General features: G+C 44.8%; 1 protein-coding gene across 1 annotated transcript in view; it reads left to right on the forward strand.

Annotated features, from left to right (window-relative positions):
- Positions 1-17,795, forward strand: part of LOC311145177 (transient receptor potential cation channel subfamily M member 3-like) — a gene marked incomplete at both ends in the record, with an annotated part of 342,943 nt that extends 325,148 nt beyond the window's left edge. The window contains 2 exon segments of the mRNA XM_084181386.1: positions 13,415-13,547; positions 16,268-17,795. Of these exon segments, the coding sequence (XP_084037512.1) occupies positions 13,415-13,547; positions 16,268-17,795 (1,661 nt within the window).
- Positions 17,796-18,553: the final 758 nt, after the last annotated feature.

Genomic DNA, 18,553 nt, shown 5'->3' on the forward strand with positions numbered 1-18,553 from the left:
TTAATTTGGTCTTTAAGATGTTCACAGAATGTTGGTTCTGTGAGGAGCTGAGGATTCAACCTCCAGACCCTCTCATTTGGTACGATGTCACCCAATCTCAGGGAGAAGGTGAGTGGACTGTGGTCAGAGATTATAATATCATGATATCTCACATTACAGGTATAGGGGAGTAGTTTAGCATCAACCAAAAAGTAGTCAATTCAAGTATATACATTGTGAACATGAGAGTAAAAGGAGTATTCCCTACCCGTAGGATTAGAGATCCTCCATATATCAAATAAGTTAGAATTTTTTATGTAGGTGTTCAAGAATTCGCTTGAATAGGAGGTAGGGGTTCGCCGGGTAGAGGATCTATCCAAATATTGGTCTAGTACACAGTTAAGGTCCCCTCCAATGACCAGATTAGTATGGGAGATATCTGGAATCAGGGCAAGGACTCTTTTGAAAAAAGAGGGGTTATCAATGTTTGGCACATAGATATTTAGTAGAGTTACAGAAGTAGAATGGATCTCTCCTATTACGATCACATAACGACCCTCTTTATCCACAATAGTGGTTTTATGTAGAAAGGGAATTCCTTTCCGTACCAGAATCGCTGTGCCTCTCGTTTTGGTAGAGAAGTTAGAGTGATACACTTGTCCCACCCACTAACATTTAAGTCTGTTATGAGATTTGTTTTTCAGATGGGTTTCTTGCAAAAATATAATATCAGACGAAAGTGCTTTCAAGTGGGCTAGGACCCTGCCTCTCTTAATTGGTTTGTTTAAACCCTTGACATTCCAGGAAGTGAATGTAAGTCCCGCCCTCCTCTCATTTGTAGTTCCTATGGTGGCCTGCATAACATGTAACTCACTAAAAAGGTAAGAAAGCGCACCAAACCATCACGATCAGCATATGTAGCACCTACACCCGACCAGTATCCAACCCACCCCTCCCCCCCCCCCGCAAGCACCTTTACTCTCCACCCTGTTCCCCTACTTTCCCCAACCTTTACCCTCCCAATCAACCCACATTTAACAGGCATACACACATAGGACAGAAAAAAATATGAAAATAAAAATAACAAACACATTGTCTGGCCGATGCCAAAAAAGCACGGCGCGACCTCGAACAAGAGGTAAAACACAAATAAAATCCCAACTATGCGCTCACCTCTCACTATCCTAGAACTTCTACTAACATATGAACTGAGGAGGCTCCCGCACTTAAAGTGTTCAATTAGCATCTAATAAACCTAAACAGAATAAGTTGCAACTTAAACATATTGCGCACTTAAGGTTCATCTTGGGTCAATCCCTGAGATAAGCAAGATGTATCATCACAAGATTCTATTGCTAAGCAATACCGGTCTAAACATAAACCATCAGTAACCGACATAGACAGCAGTACAGTTACATATTGTGGGTTAGGAGAAGGGAACAAGGATTTTGATAAATTGAACGAACCCCCCAATCAAAAAAATAACAAAGTAAATAAAAATGTAAAAAATTAAAAATGTTAAAATAATAATAATAAATTATTTTCAAATAATTTTAAAAAATAGTGATTTATATATACATATGTGCACACATACACATATACACATCCACACACACACACACACACATACATACATGTGCATACCTACATACATACACACACACACATACGTACAGTGGGGAGAACAAGTATTTGATACACTGCCGATTTTGCAGGTTTTCCTACTTACAAAGCATGTAGAGGTCTGTAATTTTTATCATAGGTACACTTCAACTGTGAGAGGCGGAATCTAAAACAAAAATCCAGAAAATCACATTGTATGATTTTTAAGTAATTAATTTGCATTTTATTGCATGACATAAGTATTTGATCACCTACCAACCAGTAAGAATTCCGGCTCTCACAGACCTGTTCGTTTTTTTTTTAAGAAGCACTCCTGTTCTCCACTCATTACCTGTATTAACTGCACCTGTTTGAACTCGTTACCTGTATAAAAGACACCTGTCCACACACTCAATCAAACAGACTCCAACCTCTCCACAATGGCCAAGACCAGAGAGCTGTGTAAGGACATCAGGGATAAAATTGTAGACCTGCACAAGGCTGGGATGGGCTACAGGACAATAGGCAAGCAGCTTGGTGAGAAGGCAACAACTGTTGGCGCAATTATTAGAAAATGGAAGAAGTTCAAGATGACGGTCAAACATCCTCGGTCTGGGGCTCCATGCAAGATCTCACCACGTGGGGCATCAATGATCATGAGGAAGGTGAGGGATCAGCCCAGAACTACACGGCAGGACCTGGTCAATGACCTGAAGAGAGCTGGGACCACAGTCTCAAAGAAAACCATTAGTAACACACTACGCCGTCATGGATTAAAATCCTGCAGCGCATGCAAGGTCCCCCTGCTCAAGCCAGCGCATGTCCAGGCCCGTCTGAAGTTTGCCAATGACCATCTGGATGATCCAGAGGAGGAATGAGAGAAGGTCATGTGGTCTGATGAGACAAAAATAGAGCTTTTTGGTCTAAACTCCACTCGCCGTGTTTGGAGGAAGAAGAAGGATGAGTACATCCCCAAGAACACCATCCCAACCGTGAAGCATGGAGGTGGAAACATCATTCTTTGGAGATGCTTTTCTGCAAAGGGGACAGGACGACTGCACCGTATTGAGGGGAGGATGGATGGGGCCATGTATCGCGAGATCTTGGCCAACAACCTCCTTCCCTCAGTAAGAGCATTGAAGATGGGTCGTGGCTGGGTCTTCCAGCATGACAACGACCCGAAACACACAGCCAGGGCAACTAAGGAGTGGCTCCGTAAGAAGCATCTCAAGGTCCTGGAGTGGCCTAGCCAGTCTCCAGACCTGAACCCAATAGAAAATCTTTGGAGGGAGCTGAAAGTCCGTATTGCCCAGCGACAGCCCCGAAACCTGAAGGATCTGGAGAAGGTCTGTATGGAGGAGTGGGCCAAAATCCCTGCTGCAGTGTGTGCAACCTGATAAAGACCTACAGGAAACGTATGATCTCTGTAATTGCAAACAAAGGTTTCTGTACCAAATATTAAGTTCTGCTTTTCTGATGTATCAAATACTTATGTCATGCAATAAAATTCAAATTAATTACTTAAAAATCATACAATGCTATTTTCTGGATTTTTGTTTTAGATTCCGTCTCTCACAGTTGAAGTGTACCTATGATAAAAACTACAGACCTCTACATGCTTTGTAAGTAGGAAAACCTGCAAAATCGGCAGTGTATCAAATACTTGTTCTCCCCACTGTATATATATACGCACACACACACACATATACACACGTATACACGCACACATACATACACACACCCCAAAAAATATATATACATATAAAATAAATATTCTTAAATATATACAGATACATACACACGCATACACACATACATCCATACACACACATCTACATACACAAACATGCATACCCCAGAATAATAATCTATACAAATTTAAAATATAAACATACATAATACTAAAATGCTAAGAGAAAATAATAATAAAGTACAAATAATTATTATTATATGTACGCACAGGAATAATGTAAGAATTGAAAAATAAATAACGAAACAAAACAAAAAATGGGGGAATATAAGTATATCCATCCGAAAGTGTCAGTGATCCGACCTGGAAGGCCTCCCAAACAGGCATCGCTCTAAACCCAGTCGGAATGAAAGTGAATTTAACGTTAAGTGAGAGCTCTGACCGCCCTCCATTGGTCAGCTCATCGTATTACATGATCGGTAGCCCTTGCTGAGACCGTTTAATACGGTTTCACCCGTTATGGTATGGTATGGTATGGATTCGAGTCCGTGAGCAGACCTTAACACACAATGACAAGGCACTCTAACCTGTACGGGGGATTGGTGTATATTCCCGGACAAACTTCTCTGCATCCAGAACCGAGGAGAGCCAGATCTTCTCCCCGGAAGGCGGGGTAATTCTTAGTCTTGCAGGGAAGAGCAAGGCTGGGTGAAGATGGAGTTTGTAGAGTTTGGTCATGACATCTCTGTAGCCAGCGCGGTGCTTTGCCACATCGGGCGCATAGTCCTCATAGACACGAAAGGGGTGCCCTTTATGTAACAGGTTGCCCCTCATTCGAGCCTCGCGCAGGATAAGATCCTTGGTCTTGAAACTGTGACAACAGATGATTACTGGGCGAGGACGCTGGCCCGGTCCAGGCACTGGGACAAGGGCGCGATGTGCACGGTCCAGTAGGGGATCCGACGCCAAAACATCCGGTCCCATTGCATCCTTCAGTAGCTTGGCGAAGAAGTCGGTGGGGCGAGAGCCCGCCTCCACCCCTTCTGCCAGACCCACAACGCGAAGGTTATGACGCCTGGATCTGCCCTCCAGGTCGACCACTTTCACAGAAAGCCTCTGCACATTATCCTGCAATGACGTGCATAGCTTCTCTAACTCGTCGATCCTACCAGCGTTGAATTCAGAAGCTTTCTCAAGGTCCACAATACTCTGGCCCTGTGAAGCGACCGTTCGAATGGTGCTCTCGATTTTAGTGTCCAGTTCAGCAATAGTAGCCTTAAGATCCTCCGCTATAGCAACACGTAGTTCTCCCAAAGCCCGGGTAAGTTCTGTAAGTGTCACGTTGTTACCTGTGCCTTCCGCCATGTTTGTCTCGTTGTTTGGTGGGGAGTAGGCCTCTGATGTGGATTTATTGTCCTTTGGTCGCTTATTACTAGGCATTTTCACATAGAAAGTTACAATATTGTATTAGAAAGAAAAGTTTGTTGTAACAAGTGCAATAAAGTAAGTTAGGTTAGATTATTTCGCAAAAAAGTTGCGGGAGCCTCTCACACACAGCCGTTCACTCCAACATGCTAGCTCCGCCCCCCGACTTCAGTGATCTTCAGGTCAGAGCTCTAGAAAGAGTCCAGAGCTCCCGACTTGGAATTCCGAGTTGGATGACCGTTCAAAATGTATTTTCCCAGTTGCAGGTCGTATTTTTCCCGAGTTCCCAGTTGTCTTCAACTCACTGAAGTCTAAGATTTCCCAGTTCCGAGTTTCCAGTTGTTTTGAACGCGGCAAAAGTCATGCTGGATTGACAGCATGGCCAATGTTGAATGTTTATCATTTTAAGCTTAGAAAAGAGACCCTTAAACCCAGACTTGGACCACACACCCACTCCACTGAATAGCAGGCTTGTGATTGCTTTGCAATGCTTGTAGTTAGCCACTGATTCTTTCCAAACCACTCATTGTTGAATTTGAGATTTCCAACTTGTTGTGTAATGTTTATGTCCAATGGCCGATGAGCACCGATACGTTTGATCTATAATTTCTCTTCATCATTTCTCTTCATATGACAAGGATTGAAAAGGAGATTGTGTTGCCAGTAGATTGTCGACTTGATTCATGATGATGACTGCTAGCTAAGATTTTGAAAGTATGATGTTGACATGATCAGTCCAATCAAAGCTACGGTAAATATAACGTGATTTGACGTCATTTTATCTGTGGCCAATGACCTTGAGCCTTCTTGGGTGGGCACTTCTAATGTAACTCTATGGCAGCACCTAAGGGGCTTGAATTTTCAAGCTCTCCCCATAGATTTTGCGGTGACGTAGTGTCGCCATGAGTTACAGAACACTGAGCCAATCACGACGCAACTAGACAACATTACCAACCCTTAAGCTCCGTATTTTCCACTGGCTGCCCCACCACCACAGAAAGCACTGAGCTAGGCTTAAACACCTGCATTTTTGAGCTGCCTTACTCAAGAAAGCAAAAAAGAGATCAAGTTTGTATGTAGCTTTATTAATTCAATGTTTTGCTTTTTTTGTACATTGTTTGCAAACTGATATGTGACACATATTAATGCCAAAATAACATGCAAAACAGGCAACAAGAAAAAAAAATGACGGGTCGTCACTGGGAGCGCTGCAGAGATGCATCTCTCCAACAGCACCCTGTAGAGGCGCGCTGGGAATGGATAAGCAAAATATCAAATAGCACTGCTTATCAAAGTACGGCATCAGCGCTCACCTAAAAAGCCCATATGCCACTGGTTGAGAGAAATTGTCATTTTTGGGGGGCAGAATTATGTGAGGTTTTATCTATTGTTGGAGGTGCGTCTTGGTCAATTTAGCTCAGAAAATGCCGCCTTTGTCAATTTGCTGCCATATTTGGCCGCCTAATCCTTCCTATTGAGCGGGCCGGCCATGTATGGAAATAAAAAGTACATATTTTCTTAAGGAACGTAGTGGAGTAAAAGTAAAAGTTCTCCAAAATATAAACAGTAAAGTACAGATACCCACCAGAAATATTTAAGTAGTACTTCAAAGTGTTTTTACTTAGTTACTTTACACCACTGTACCTCACCAGAGGCCTTCATTCCAACTCATTGAGCTCTTGGAAGAATGGGTCAATGCAGGAGTTGAGAACAGCTGGCTTCCTCTGGGTCACTTTGTCATACACTTTGTCCCATCTTCATGGTTCATCATCTTGGGTTGATTCGAACCAGGAATCTGTACAGCCATATATTCAACATAGTTTATGAAATCAATTGAGGCATTGAACAAATACAAATAAGTTAGCTAGATACACCTACTTCAAACCCTAGCTAACTAATAAAACATTGCTATAGCCTACACAATAACACAGATTAATTTACAAGACTCACAACATTTTCCTTTCTTTCTGTGCCACCAAAAGTTATATATATATATATATATATATATATATATATATATATATATATATACACTGCTCAAAAAAATAAAGGGAACACTTAAACAACACAATGTAACTCCAAGTCAATCACACTTCTGTGAAATCAAACTGTCCACTTAGGAAGCAACACTGATTGACAATAAATGTCACATGCTGTTGTGCAAATGGAATAGACAACAGGTGGAAATTATAGGCAATTAGCAAGACACCCCCAATAAATTACTGGTTTTGCAGGTGGTGACCACAGACCACTTCTCAGTTCCTATGCTTCCTGGCTGATGTTTTGGTCACTTTTGAATGCTGGCGGTGCTTTCACTCTAGTGGTAGCATGAGACGGAGTCTACAACCCACACAAGTGGCTCAGGTAGTGCAGCTCATCCAGGATGGCACATCAATGCGAGCTGTGGCAAGAAGGTTTGCTGTGTCTGTCAGCGTAGTGTCCAGAGCATGGAGGCGCTACCAGGAGACAGGCCATTACATCAGGAGACGTGGAGGAGACCGTAGGAGGGCAACAACCCAGCAGCAGGACTGCTACCTCCGCCTTTGTGCAAGGAGGAGCAGGAGGAGCACTGCCAGAGCCCCGCAAAATGACCTCCAGCAGGCCACAAATGTGCGTGTGTCTGCTCAAACGGTCAGAAACAGACTCCATGAGGGTGGTATGAGGGCCCGACGTCCACAGGTGGGGGTTGTGCTTACAGCCCAACACCGTGCAGGACGTTTGGCATTTGCCAGAGAACACCAAGATTGGCAAATTCGCCACTGGCGCCCTGTGCTCTTCACAGATGAAAGCAGGTTCACACTGAGCACATGTGACAGACGTGACAGAGTCTGGAGACGCTGTGGAGAACGTTCTGCTGCCTGCAACATCCTCCAGCATGACCGGTTTGGCGGTGGGTCAGTCATGGTGTGGGGTGGCATTTCTTTGGGGGGCTGCACAGCCCTCCATGTGCTCGCCAGAGGTAGCCTGACTGCCATTAGGTACCGAGATGAGATCCTCAGACCCCTTGTGAGACCATATGCTGGTGCGGTTGGCCCTGGGTTCCTCCTAATGCAAGACAATGCTAGACCTCATGTGGCTGGAGTGTGTCAGCAGTTCCTGCAAGAGGAAGGCATTGATGCTATGGACTGGCCCGCCCGTTCCCCAGACCTGAATCCAATTGAGCACATCTGGGACATCATGTCTCGCTCCATCCACCAACGCCACGTTGCACCACAGACTGTCCAGGAGTTGGCGGATGCTTTAGTCCAGGTCTGGGAGGAGATCCCTCAGGAGACCATCCGCCACCTCATCAGGAGCATGCCCAGGCGTTGTAGGGAGGTCATACAGGCACGTGGAGGCCACACACACTACAGAGCCTCATTTTGACTTGTTTTAAGGACATTACATCAAAGTTGGATCAGCCTCTAGTGTGGTTTTCCACTTTAATTTTGAGGGTGACTCCAAATCCAGACCTCCATGGGTTGATACATTTGATTTCCATTGATCATTTTTGTGTGATTTTGTTGTCAGCACATTCAACTATGTAAAGAAAAAAAGTATTTAATAAGATTATTTCATTCATTCAGATCTAGGATGTGTTATTTTAGTGTTCCCTTTATTTTTTTGAGCAGTGTATATATATATATATATATATATATATATATATATATATAATTTTTTTTTAGGGGGTAGATCAGCTTAATATTGCAGATAGATTGTAACTTCCATCACTGTAATTGTCTGCATCACTTCCAATTCCCCATGTTTATATATATACATACACACATACATACATACATACATACATACATACATACATACATACATACAGTACATATATACATAAACATACATACACTTACATACATATACACATACATACACATACATATCCTTTTTTTTTAATATATTCCCCTTTATTACTTTCCAACCCCACCACCCTTTCCCTAATTGGAGTAAACTAGTGAACAACAATGCTTAGGCCTCTACTTCCAGCTTATACTTACCATATACATTTTATGGACACAGTCAATTTTACAATAATTATATTTTGTTTGTTTTTTCTCCTGAACTTCTTCTACTCTCAACCTCTCCGATCATTTTCATGATGTCCATCCGGTTTGCTTCTATATGCCATATCTTTCTAACTGTGCTCTTTCACAAAAGCTCCTAACCTACAACCTATATACTTATTATGGACACAGTATGCTTACATTATTAGTTACCTTGTTATTAGTTGTTGTTAGTTATTATTAGTCCCATCCTTCAACTCCATTCAACACCACCCATCTATCTCATACCATCCATTTAGGATTTCTATTTGCCATATATATTTCAACTGTGCCACCAAATGTTTGCATACTACTGGTAAAGTGAACAGGTTTAGCTTATACTGTAACATTAAGGCACAATGTTGTTGAGAGGTTATATGGATGTACAGTATGTCCAGCAGCTGAGCAGGGAGATGATCTCTGTCGTAGCCGGCCGTGACCGGGAGACCCATGGTAGGGGAGGGAATGGCCGGCAGGGATGCTCAGTTGGTAGAGCATGGCGTTTGCAACGTCAGGGTTGTGGGTTCATTTCCCATGGGGGGCCAGTATGAAAAATAAAATAATGTATGCACTCACGAACTGTAAGTCGCTCTGGATAAGAGCGTCTGCTAAATGACTAAAATGTAAAATGTAAATGATAGACTTCGAAATTGGACGTCAGAAAATGCTTTCAAAACCGGCCACTAGGGGCAACAGTGAGCGCTATTATCGTCAAGTAGGCTTGGGTTTTGCTAAAGTGTTGTGGATAGGGATGACGGATGGGTGTAATCCCATAACTCAGAATCTGAAAGTTGCATGTTCAATCCCAAAGGTAGACTGAGTTTTTTTATTTTAACCTTAACCCCTACCTTAACGGGATACTTACATTCCTGAGATTTCTTTGGCTTTTTTTCAGTTGATTTTAAGGACATGGAAAAACGTTTTAATTACGCCTGGGTTGATAAGAGCTGGGAAATCTGCATGATCTGTCACACAGACTGTTGTGCTGTGACTGACATCATCAGTGTCTTTGCCAGACAAATTTAGTTCTTCAAATGTTGGCATTATCAAGTCCCATCGGAACAGCACAGATGTTCAATTTCAGTCAGATGTGCATTTTTCTCAGATTTTTCACATTTACACCACCAGTTCCCAGTGACTCTCTCTCTGGGCGCTGCTGCTGGTTGCTGGTCTGCCGGATCACCTGTTGTCATTTCCCACTGTGCTGTCTCGGCTTCTATCTGTCGAAGCTCTTCATCAATATATTCTGACTCATATAAATATGGTTCTGCAAAGTATGCATCCTCTTCTTAGAATGCTGGGTAGAGTGAAGGCTGTGAGGATCACGAGAGGCGGGCTGGTTTAGATTTTTTGTGCTTCTGAGGATCAGTAGAAACGTGTTGCGTCTCACCCGATTTGATAAGTTTGAAGTGTCGTGTGTGTCTCTTAGGAACAGGGCACCCCTCAAGGGGGTTATATCTGGAGTCTTGTGGGAAGTAGATATTGACAAGATGAAAAAAAATCCTGGAGTGTTTGATGCACGCCGGATGAATCGTGTGGTGAATGAAGAAAAAGTTAAGAGTCTATCTTTTGTTTTTTGATAAGGAGTCTCTCCCTACTGAAGTGTGGTTAGGGTATATTAACTACATTCAGAGCATTTATCCCAAGGCCAATGCAGTGTGATCATTGTAACGCTTTTGGTCATGTTTCAAGTGTTTGCAGAAGGGAGAAGCCAAGATATCCAAGTTTTGGAAAATATCATTTTATGTGTTATTAAAGTGATGAAAATGTGTCATGTTGCAATTGTGGTGGGAACCATGAAGCCACGTCTTTCGAATGCCCCACAAGGGTGAAAGCGAATGAGGTGGCCAATGTCGGGGCTATCCAGAGCATTTCATATGCAGCAGCTGTTAAAAAGATTGAGGGTGTGAATGGTGCACTTGAAGAGTCCATGGTGGTGGATAGGCCTTCACTGCAGGCTGCAGGGGTTGACATTTTAAAGGTTAAGAAGGTGGACTTTGTGGCCTTTAAAACTATAGTGATAAATGGCACTGCCTAGGTGGAGTGAAGGTCCAGGAAGATAGAATTCAATGTGGAAGCGGTGGAGCGGTTCCTGGGGCTGAAATATTTCTCAGAGAAGGAGTTACATGGAATATTGTCACAAGCTGTACCACCCTATGAGGCCCTAGAGCCTGAGAAGGGAGATATGGAGATTTGAAAGATGGAAGAAGTGGGAGTTTTGTTTTGTTTTGTCAATGTAATATTGTTATTTGTGTGGATTAAGTTAGTTTCCCTATCACGTATGGATTTTCTTTTTACCTTGTTTTGGTTTCAACCTGTCCAGTTTGTGGCGGCACTTTTTTGGGTTGTAGTCCGCCATAAAACCCACAGAAGAATGCATCCTCTTCAGGCTCGTAGCTGTCCGACTGAGACATGTTTTGATTTGGATTGAATGATTTGGGGCGGTGTAGCGCTTGAAAGCTGTATCTGCACTACGCTAACCTCGAGAACCAGCCTCTGTGGAATTTGGAGGTGTGGCTACGCGGATGTAGTAGTGACGTAGAAATGAGTTCCAAGACAAGGCCAAACAGGAAGTAAACACAGTTCGAGTTATACACATTAATTCTCGTAATAGTGGAAATAGCCAAGTGTTTTGATATTGACATGCGTGTATAGCCCACAAAGATATGAGATGGCTGTAGAGTTTCTTGTGCGGACATTTTGAAGCATTTTTTTTGTTGTGAGTCTGGCCACTACCACTATATGGCTCATGCAAGCAATTAAGCCAGCCAAATAAATCTCAGGAATGGAACTCTGACCAAAACAACTGTCTGGATGATGCTTCAACACTAAAAGTATGTGGAAAATGAGGTGTAACATGCTGAAAACCGAAATATCCCTTCAACCTTTCAGAATGAGTGCCGAAACGTAACCCTTAACTTCGAAATTTGACGTTTGGAGAAATGGAATGATACAGAGCAGCATCGAAATTTGACCGTTGGAGAAAATAAACGATACAGAACAGCAGCTTCTAAATTTGACATTTGGATAAATGGAACGATACAGAGTAGCAGGAGCAACCCAGGGTGTTAAAAATACTTTGAAATTTGACGTTTGGAGCAAGGTGCATAAACCTGTAATTGCGCAGTGAGACTGAGAGCTTGTTGAGCTGACAGCCTAGTAAACCGAATCACACAGCCTGTGTCACAGGGTTGTGACAGCTAAGTAGGACACTATGTCCTGGTGTTGTTGCCCGTTCATGCTCTCCCCACTAAGTAGACTGTGTCACGGTGACATCTAGATGGCTACCAATATTATGTATTTCTTGTGTAGGCTGCTATCCTACTTGAAATATAATCTTGGGAGGGAAAATAATTGGCCATGTTAGCAGTTACTGCCGGCGACACTGATAGAGCTGCCCAGTGGAAGCACCTTAGGTCAGCAGGCACCTCAATACAACACCTGTGCACTGGTCATTCGCATCGGCTTTAGCGGCTGAGGCTTGTGAGTAGTAGTTGTGAAAAAGGTCACAAATCTGAGCTCAGTTTATTCTCTATGGCATCATCACAATTATTATCTGGGTGATTTTTTTCTAGGTCGCACAGCAAGATATTTACAAGGAATTTAGAGCAGACCGAAATTTTAGCCAGCTAGCTAGCTAGGAAAGCTATGAAAACATGCAGTAATTCAACATAGGCTAGCAATAAAGGTACTTGTAAACAAGTCAAGGTACCTACCCAGCAGCTGCTGAAAATATTATTCCACTTCACAGCAGCTTCAAGAAGATATTTACTAAAATAGTCTGAGTTTCAGGGACTGAAGCGCGTTCTTGACCGCAGATGGGCAGTTCCAAATGCTGCAGGAGACCAGGTATTCCACATGGGTTATGCATGCAGGGTACACTAAATTAGAATGGTTGCAGCCAAGGAGTAGGGAGCGTCTGTAAATTCTTAAGGGAGAGGAGCGAACAGCTATAGAAAACACACACCTAGTTGACAAATCTACAAAAGAGCTAAATGAGATCTTCTGAAAATAACTAGGTAAGATAATCAGGTGAGAGAGTGATGTGGAGCCTTCCTCGAATAACTCTGCAGAACAACTCAGCAGAAACATCAGGCGACATCCTGACAACTGATACACAGAAATGTTCCTGCAACGTTCCCATGAGAGGTGTCTAGAACATTAATATCTTATGTTCAGAGAACATGGCAATCATGATCTGTGTAAGTTTTGGTGGGACATTGATGGAATATTCTCCTAACCCTCATAAAACTGGACACGAACGTTCTTGCAACGTTACGTGAAACGTGTCTAGAACATTAATATCTTATGTTCAGAAAACATGGCAATCATGTTCTGTGTATGTTTGGTGGGACGTTTATGGAATATTCTCCTAACTCTAATGCCAAAACATGCTAAAAAGGTTCTCAGAAGGTTTTTGCTAACACAGATTGTTCCCCTAACTAACGGAAAACTGGACACTCAGACATTAGGGGAACAATACGAGTAACATTACAAAAACATTATCTCTCCCTAGAATTGTTAGTTGGGTAGCTAGCAAAAGGACAGTACTAGACAACAACAGATTAAGACAAAAATTATACTTAAGATACTTTAGATATCAGGAGTCCTCTAGCTATAGATTGATTAATCATTCCTTGTTTCCGCTTATCCTTCCATGTTGCTTTTCATCATCTTTCCATCACAGAGCTCTTCATCACTGAAGATGAGCTGAAGAAAGTTCATGACTTTGAGGAGCAGTGCATTGAGGAGTACTTCCGTGAGAAAGATGACCGCTTCAACTCCTCGAATGATGAGAGGATCCGAGTGACGTCAGAGAGGTTGGACATGAGCAAACATAATCCTGTCATGCTTAAGTACAACACATAATGTAGGCTCTTAATGTAGGCTCTTACTTTTTTGTCAGCAAATCACTTCCTCATCCTCTTGTGTAGTATGTGGGCACCAAAAAAACTTGAACAAAGGCTCCAAAAACACCCAAATAAACTCAGCAAAAAAAGAAACGTCACTTTTTCAGGACCCTGTCTTTCAAAGATAATTCGTAAAAATCAAAATAACTTCACAGATCTTCATTGTAAAGGGTTTAAACACTATTTCCCATGCTTGTTCAATGAACCATAAACAATTAATGAACATGCACCTGTGGAACGGTCGTTAAGACACTAACAGCTTACAGACGGTAGGCAATTAAGGTCACAGTTATGAAAACTTAGGACACTAAAGAGGCCTTTCTACTGACTCTGAAAAACACCAAAAGAAAGATACCCAGGGTCCCTGCTCATCTGCCTGAACATGTCTTAGGCATGCTGCAAGGAGGCATGAGGACTGCAGATGTGGCCAGAGCAATAAATTGCAATGTCCGTACTGTGAGATGCCTAAGACAGCACTACATGGAGACAGGACGGACAGCTGATCGTCCTCGCAGTGGCAGACCACGTGTAACAACACCTGCACAGGATCGGTACATCTGAACTTCACACCTGCGGGACAGGTACAGGATGGCAACAACAACTGCCCGAGTTACACCAGGAACGCACAATCCCTCCATCAGTGCTCAGACTGTCTGCAATAGGCTGAGAGAGGCTGGACTGAGGGCTTGTAGGCTTGTTGTAAGGCAGGTCCTCACCAGACATCACCGGCAACAATGTCGCCTATGGGCACAAACCCACCTTCGCTGGACCAGACAGGACTGGCAAAAAGTGCTCTTCACTGACGAGTCGTGATTTTGTCTCACCAGGGGTGATGGTCGGATTCGTGTTTATCGTCGAAGGAATGAGCGTTACACCGAGGCCTGTACTCTGGAGCGGGATCAATTTGGAGGTGGAATGTCCGTCATGGTCTGGGGCGGTGTGTCACAGCATCATTGGACTGAGCTTGTTGTCATTGCTGACAATCTCAACGCTGTGCGTTACAGGGAAGACATCCTCCTCCCTCATGTGGTACCCTTCCTGCAGACTCATCCTGACATGACCCTCCAGCATGACAATGCCAATAGCCATACTGCTCGTTCTGTGCGTGATTTCCTGCAAGACAGGAATGTCAGTGTTCTGCCATGGCCAACGAAGAGCCCGGATCTCAATCCCATTGAGCACGTCTGGGACCTGTTGGATCGGAGGGTGAGGGCTAGGGCCATTCCCCCCAGAAATGTCTGGGAACTTGCAGGTGCCTTGGTGGAAGAGTGGGGTAACATCTCACAGCAAGAACTGGCAAATCTGGTGCAGTCCATGAGGAGGAGATGCACTGCAGTACTTAATGCAGCTGGTGGCCACACCAGATACTGACTGTTACTTTTGATTTTGCCCCCCCCCCCCTTTGTTCAGGGACACATTATTCAATTTCTGTTAGTCACATGTCTGTGGAACTTGTTCAGTTTATGTCTCAGTTGTTGAATCTTGTTATGTTCATACAAATATTTACACATGTTAAGTTTTCTGAAAATAAACACAGTTGACAGTGAGAGGACTTTATTTTTTGTCCTTTTAGAAACTCTCAGTATAGATGCAGGTCTTTAGGTATTGTACACATAAAATTGTGTCATTACGAACTTTATCCGCAATTTAATATTCAGTTTTGTGCGACTCGAGCCATTTCCCCTATCCAGCTGTTCCATTCTCAGTGTAGCCTGCTGCTACAGGTAACTGCCAAAATAAATGAAACACCAACATAAAGTGTCTTAATAGGGTGTTGGGCCACCACGAGCCGCCAGAAAAGCTTCAATGCGCCTTGGCACAGATTCTACAAGTGCCTGGAACTTCCTGTGTGGAAGCTCCGCATGCTTTCAATATACTTTGTGTCCCTAATTTATTAAAGTTTCCTTTATTTCCGCAGTTAGCTGTAGAATGGATGACATGGTATTGCTGGAGTCGCAAAAAAATGGAATATAATGTTGAGGATAATGTTCAGAACAACACAATTTCATGAGTACAACATCTAAAGACATGCATCAGTATACTGAGAGCTTTGCCATTTCTAAAAGGATGTATTTGGGTGTATTTGGTGCCTTTGTTTATGTTTTTTTCACGGCCCCAATACTACACAACGAGGATGAGGAAGTGATTTTCTGTTTGGGGTAAGTTTCTCAAAAACGTGTGAATTCACAAAAAAAGGTGTCTGGACCCTGCTATAACATGCCATTTGCATCAAACATTTTTTATCGGGTTCTAAAAAAGAACACTTCTCCTTTAAGTACAACACATGATGTAGGCTCTTACTTTGCTGTCATTATTTCCAGTCAAGGACCATATAATCACTTTCACCCCCTCCTCTCTCTCTTTCTCCCCCTTATTTTTCTCCCCCTTCCCCCTCCTCTCTCTCTCCCTCACCCTCCTTTCTCTCCCTCCCTCCCTCCTCTCTCCCTCCTCTCTCTCTCCCTCCCCCTCCTTTCTCTCCCTCCCTCCCTCCCTCCTCTCTCTCTCTCCACCTCCCTTCTCTCTCTCTCTCCCTCCCCTCCCTTCTCTTTTCCTCCCCCTCCCTTCTCTCTCCCCTTTCTCTCTCTCTCTTCTCTCTTTCTCTCTCTCTCTCTTCTCTTTGTCTGTTTCAGAGTGGAGAACATGGCCATGCGTCTGGAGGAGGTGAATGAGAGAGAACACTTCATGAAGGCATCTTTACAGACCGTGGACATCCGTCTGGCCCAGATGGAGGAGCTGATTGGTCGGATCGCTGTGGCTCTGGAGCGAGTCACAGGGGTTGAGCGGGGCGAGGTCAACAAGGCCCGCTCACGCACCTCCTCTGACTGCACAGACTCGGCCTACATGCTGCGTCAGGGTGAGTGCCCAGACGCGGCATACATTCTGCGCCAAAGCAGCTTCAACAGCCAAGAGGGGAACTCCTACCGGCTCAATGAGGGTGCAGAGGGCTCCATGTCGCCGCCCTCCCCCACCAGTCTGGCAACGCGCACACGCAGCCACTCCTTCTATGTGGGCGGATGTCACGAGCGAGCCGTGCCCGAAAGGGCTGACCGTTTCCTCAAGGAGCGCTCCTTCAGCCTGCAACGAGCCAATAGCTCCCAGTCGGTGGCCTTGTGTACCGCCCCCAAGGAATCTAAGCCCCTCCCACTGGCCACGCTGTCCGTCTCCCAGCAGCACCGCCCCTCTTCCTGCATCGACATCTTTGTGTCGGCATCCGAGGAGGAGGGGCCAGCCAAGGTCTTTTTCGACCCACTGATGATGGCCCCTCCCCTCCAGCGTGACTCCTCGCTCCACTCTGAGATTATGGAGGCGGTGCTGTCGAGCGGGAGGGACTATGGCGGAGGCAGCGGGTTGGGCGACAGACACTCGGAGGGTGGGGCCGTGTTCGACAGCGTGGCTGCAGACCTGTCGCTATGCTCCGCCTACCTGCTCCCAGATAACACCATGCCGCCCTGGGAGCTGGACCCCTCTCCGCCCCCATCAGCGGGCCTGCTGGAGCGCTCCAAGAGCAGCCGCTACCTGTCCACTGGCGGCAGGGGCTACCTGGAAGAGCCTCACTTGGTCAAGTCTCACAGTCTCATGTTCACACCGCGAGACTGCTATGGAGGCCTAGGGGCAGGGGTTCAGGTCAAAGCGGCTGAGTACACCAGCATCACCGACTGCATAGACACCAGGTGTGTCTCCGCCCCTTACACCACCGGCGACTGTTCCCAGTCCCCCGGAGGTTCCACCTCATTCCCCTTTGACAAGCCACTGGACATGAGCTCCTCCCACCCAGAGCGCGAGGCCGAGCTCAGCCACACAGAGTCAGACCCAGAAGACCTAGAGGACCTGGCCCCTGCCCCCGAGCCCCGTCGCATGGGGGGGGGCTTAGGAGGGGCGAGTGGGACCCCCTTCTGCTCGCCCTTCTCCAGGCTGGAACGAGCCAACAGCTGCTCCTCAGACGACTCCTCTCACCCTCCTCCAAACAGAAAAAGCCTGTCGGTCAGTGAGAGGATGGAGAGGGGTGCAGACCGTGGGGGGATGGGGGAACCCAGGAACCCCTTCCTGAGGACCAAGTCTGGGGCGCGGCACGACGCCAAGACAGACAGCCTCTCCATGAGGAAGCTGACCACCCCCTCTGCGTTCCGCAGCTTCGACAGCAGACATAACTACACGTGACAATAATGAAGGGAACAGGAACGGGACAGGGCACATTCTGTTATACAGGACCATAGGGCTGGCTGGGGGGAGAAAGCAAGGGCCTTGGGGAGGGCACCTACCAGTCTTAAAGTGCTATGAAGCTAGGGTAGTTCTTACCTCCTCCTCAAGCTGACTCTCGTTGCGTGTTTGGTGATGGAGGGTATGTGCCGTGTCTGTCTACCATTTTTTTTGTCAAGTCAACACACTATTACTGTAATGCATCATGTCACAGAACATTAGTCTAGTCCACATAGAAAGTATAGAAAAAAATCTCGGATACAACAGTTTAGTCAGTCTTTAGAAAATGATCAACTTGGCCACCTGACAATATATAACTATAGGTCAGTATTCCTCAACCCCAAATTTCCTCAGCTTCTCCTTATTTTCTCTCTGCCCTTAACCTGCCCATACCCATGGATATGACCCTTTGCTTTTGTGCTTCCACTACTGAAACAGCACTCCGTTTTTCCACCACTGACATAGTACTGCATGCTACTGTAGCTGCATGCTACAACAGTAGCAGCAGCAGTAGTAACCTAGTCCCCAGGGAAATTGTACATATCGCATATAAGCCTGAAACACCAACAACTCAAATTTGGCCTATTTGTGGCTCCGAATAAAAAAACTTGTGGTGAGCTGAGGTGTTCGGAGGGAGCTGATTGATTAGAAATAAAGCCAATGGCTATGGGTCGGGACTTTTTCCCTGATCTTTCTATTGGGTTAATGAAGGCCATGTT

Source organism: Coregonus lavaretus (assembly GCF_964263955.1).
Source record: "Coregonus lavaretus genome assembly, chromosome: 17".
In the NCBI taxonomy this organism is placed as follows: Eukaryota; Metazoa; Chordata; class Actinopteri; order Salmoniformes; family Salmonidae; genus Coregonus; species Coregonus lavaretus.